The sequence below is a fragment of the Eimeria tenella genome, genomic scaffold (genome assembly GCF_000499545.2).
Source record: "Eimeria tenella Houghton genomic scaffold, Eth_scaff3907, whole genome shotgun sequence".
In the NCBI taxonomy this organism is placed as follows: domain Eukaryota; phylum Apicomplexa; class Conoidasida; order Eucoccidiorida; family Eimeriidae; genus Eimeria; species Eimeria tenella.
The window spans coordinates 455-1,964 of NW_013543320.1; the positions used below are offsets into that span (position 1 = coordinate 455).

Consider the following 1,510-nt stretch of genomic DNA (forward strand, 5'->3'; position numbering starts at 1 on the left):
CCGACGGGGGCCTCGCGGCGTTCTCTATGGGAGATATTCGACTGGCCGAGAAGGCGCTGGAAAGTGGCATTTCTTTGGAAAGTTATTTGCGTTCTATGAAGTCTGGAGAGTCTAAAGCAATGCAAGAGAGTGCAGCAGCAAGCAGCAGCAGCAGCAGCCTGGGGGGCCCCCCAGGCGCTGCGGTGGCCCCGAGGCCCCTGGGGGGCTTCCCGCAGCAGCAGCAGCAGCAACAGCTGCTGCTGCAGCAGACACGCCAAACGGACCTCCAGAGTATTTGGGGGCCCCAAGACTCCATGGGGCCCCCACAGGCTGCAGTTGGCCTCGGGGGAGTTCCACTTGAACACGATGTGGAGGAAGAGTTTTCCTTTTTGGAAGACACGGTGAGCGCTGCTGCTGCTGCTTCTGCTGCTGCTGCTGCGGGCTTGTTCAAGGGGAATGCTGCTGGCTTGCTGCATGCAGGAATTCTCCCTCGGCTCCGAGGCTTGGGGCAGGGGGCCCCCGGGGGGCCCCCAGGAGTCCGCGCAGACGCGTTCGAAGGCCGCAGCGTGTGCTGCTGCTGCGCATGCTGCTGCTGCTCATGCTGCTGCTGCTGCCCCGTCGAACCCCGGAGCTGCTTCTGTTGCTGCTTGGTTTACTGCAATGCTGGCGGGCCCCCAGGAAGGCTCTGAGGGAGCAGCAGACCGCCAGGGGGGCATGCAGAAGGCCCACGTGGAGGACAGCTTTCCCGACCCCACGCGGAGACTGCAGCAGCAGCAGCAGCAGCAGCAGCTGCAACAGCAGGCGCGGGAGGCTGCGGGGGGCTTCCTCCAGGACGCCCAAGGGCGCAGCGCACATCGCCAGGAGGGGCCCCGGGGGCCCCGGCAGCAGCAGCCTCAGCTGCATGCGCATGCAGCGTATCTAATGCAGCTGCAGCAGACTCCCCACTTGCCGGAGCAGCAGCAGTTTCAGCTGCAGCAGCAACTCGCCCAGGAGCAGCAGCAGCAGCAGCAGCGGAAACGGCTGCAGCAGCAGCGCATGCAGATGATGTACGAGCAGCAGCAGCGGCTGCACCAGCAGCAGCTGCTGCTGAGGCAGCACAGAGGCCAGCCGCGTGAGCCAAAGCCCCCTGATGTCCCTTAAGAGCTGCGCAGCTGCAGCAAGAAAGGCAGCAAACGGGGAAGGGGCCCCTGGATTTGCTGCCACTCCTGTGCTGCTGCTGCTGCTGCTGCTGCTGCTCCGTGTGTCTGTGCATGCAGTAGACGCAGCCCAGGGCCGCGAGGCTGGCCGGCAGCTGCTGTCTCTTATAGGTGTAGTGCCCCGCAACAGCACAGAAGGGCCCGAGGGGCCCCCTACTGCTGCTGCTGCTGCTGCTGCTTCGGGGGCCCCTTCGGCCCGGGGGGCCCCGCTGCAGGCGCCACGGGAGGAGCCCGTGGGGCTGATGGCCCCCCGAGCTGCAGCAGACCTCGAGAGGCAATTCATGCAGCGGCAGTGCCAGCAGCAGCGGCAGCAGCAGCAGCAGCAGCAGCAGCAG

General features: G+C 65.8%; 1 protein-coding gene across 1 annotated transcript in view; it reads left to right on the plus strand.

Moving 5' to 3' along the window:
- Positions 1-26: 26 nt before the first annotated feature.
- ETH_00032445 (uncharacterized protein) overlaps positions 27-1,510 on the plus strand; it is a gene marked incomplete at both ends in the record, with an annotated part of 1,562 nt that continues 78 nt past the window's right edge. Inside the window, 3 exons of the mRNA XM_013376697.1 lie at positions 27-380; positions 460-1,090; positions 1,236-1,507. Of these exons, the coding sequence (XP_013232151.1) occupies positions 27-380; positions 460-1,090; positions 1,236-1,507 (1,257 nt within the window). The remainder of the gene's footprint in view (positions 381-459; positions 1,091-1,235; positions 1,508-1,510) is intronic.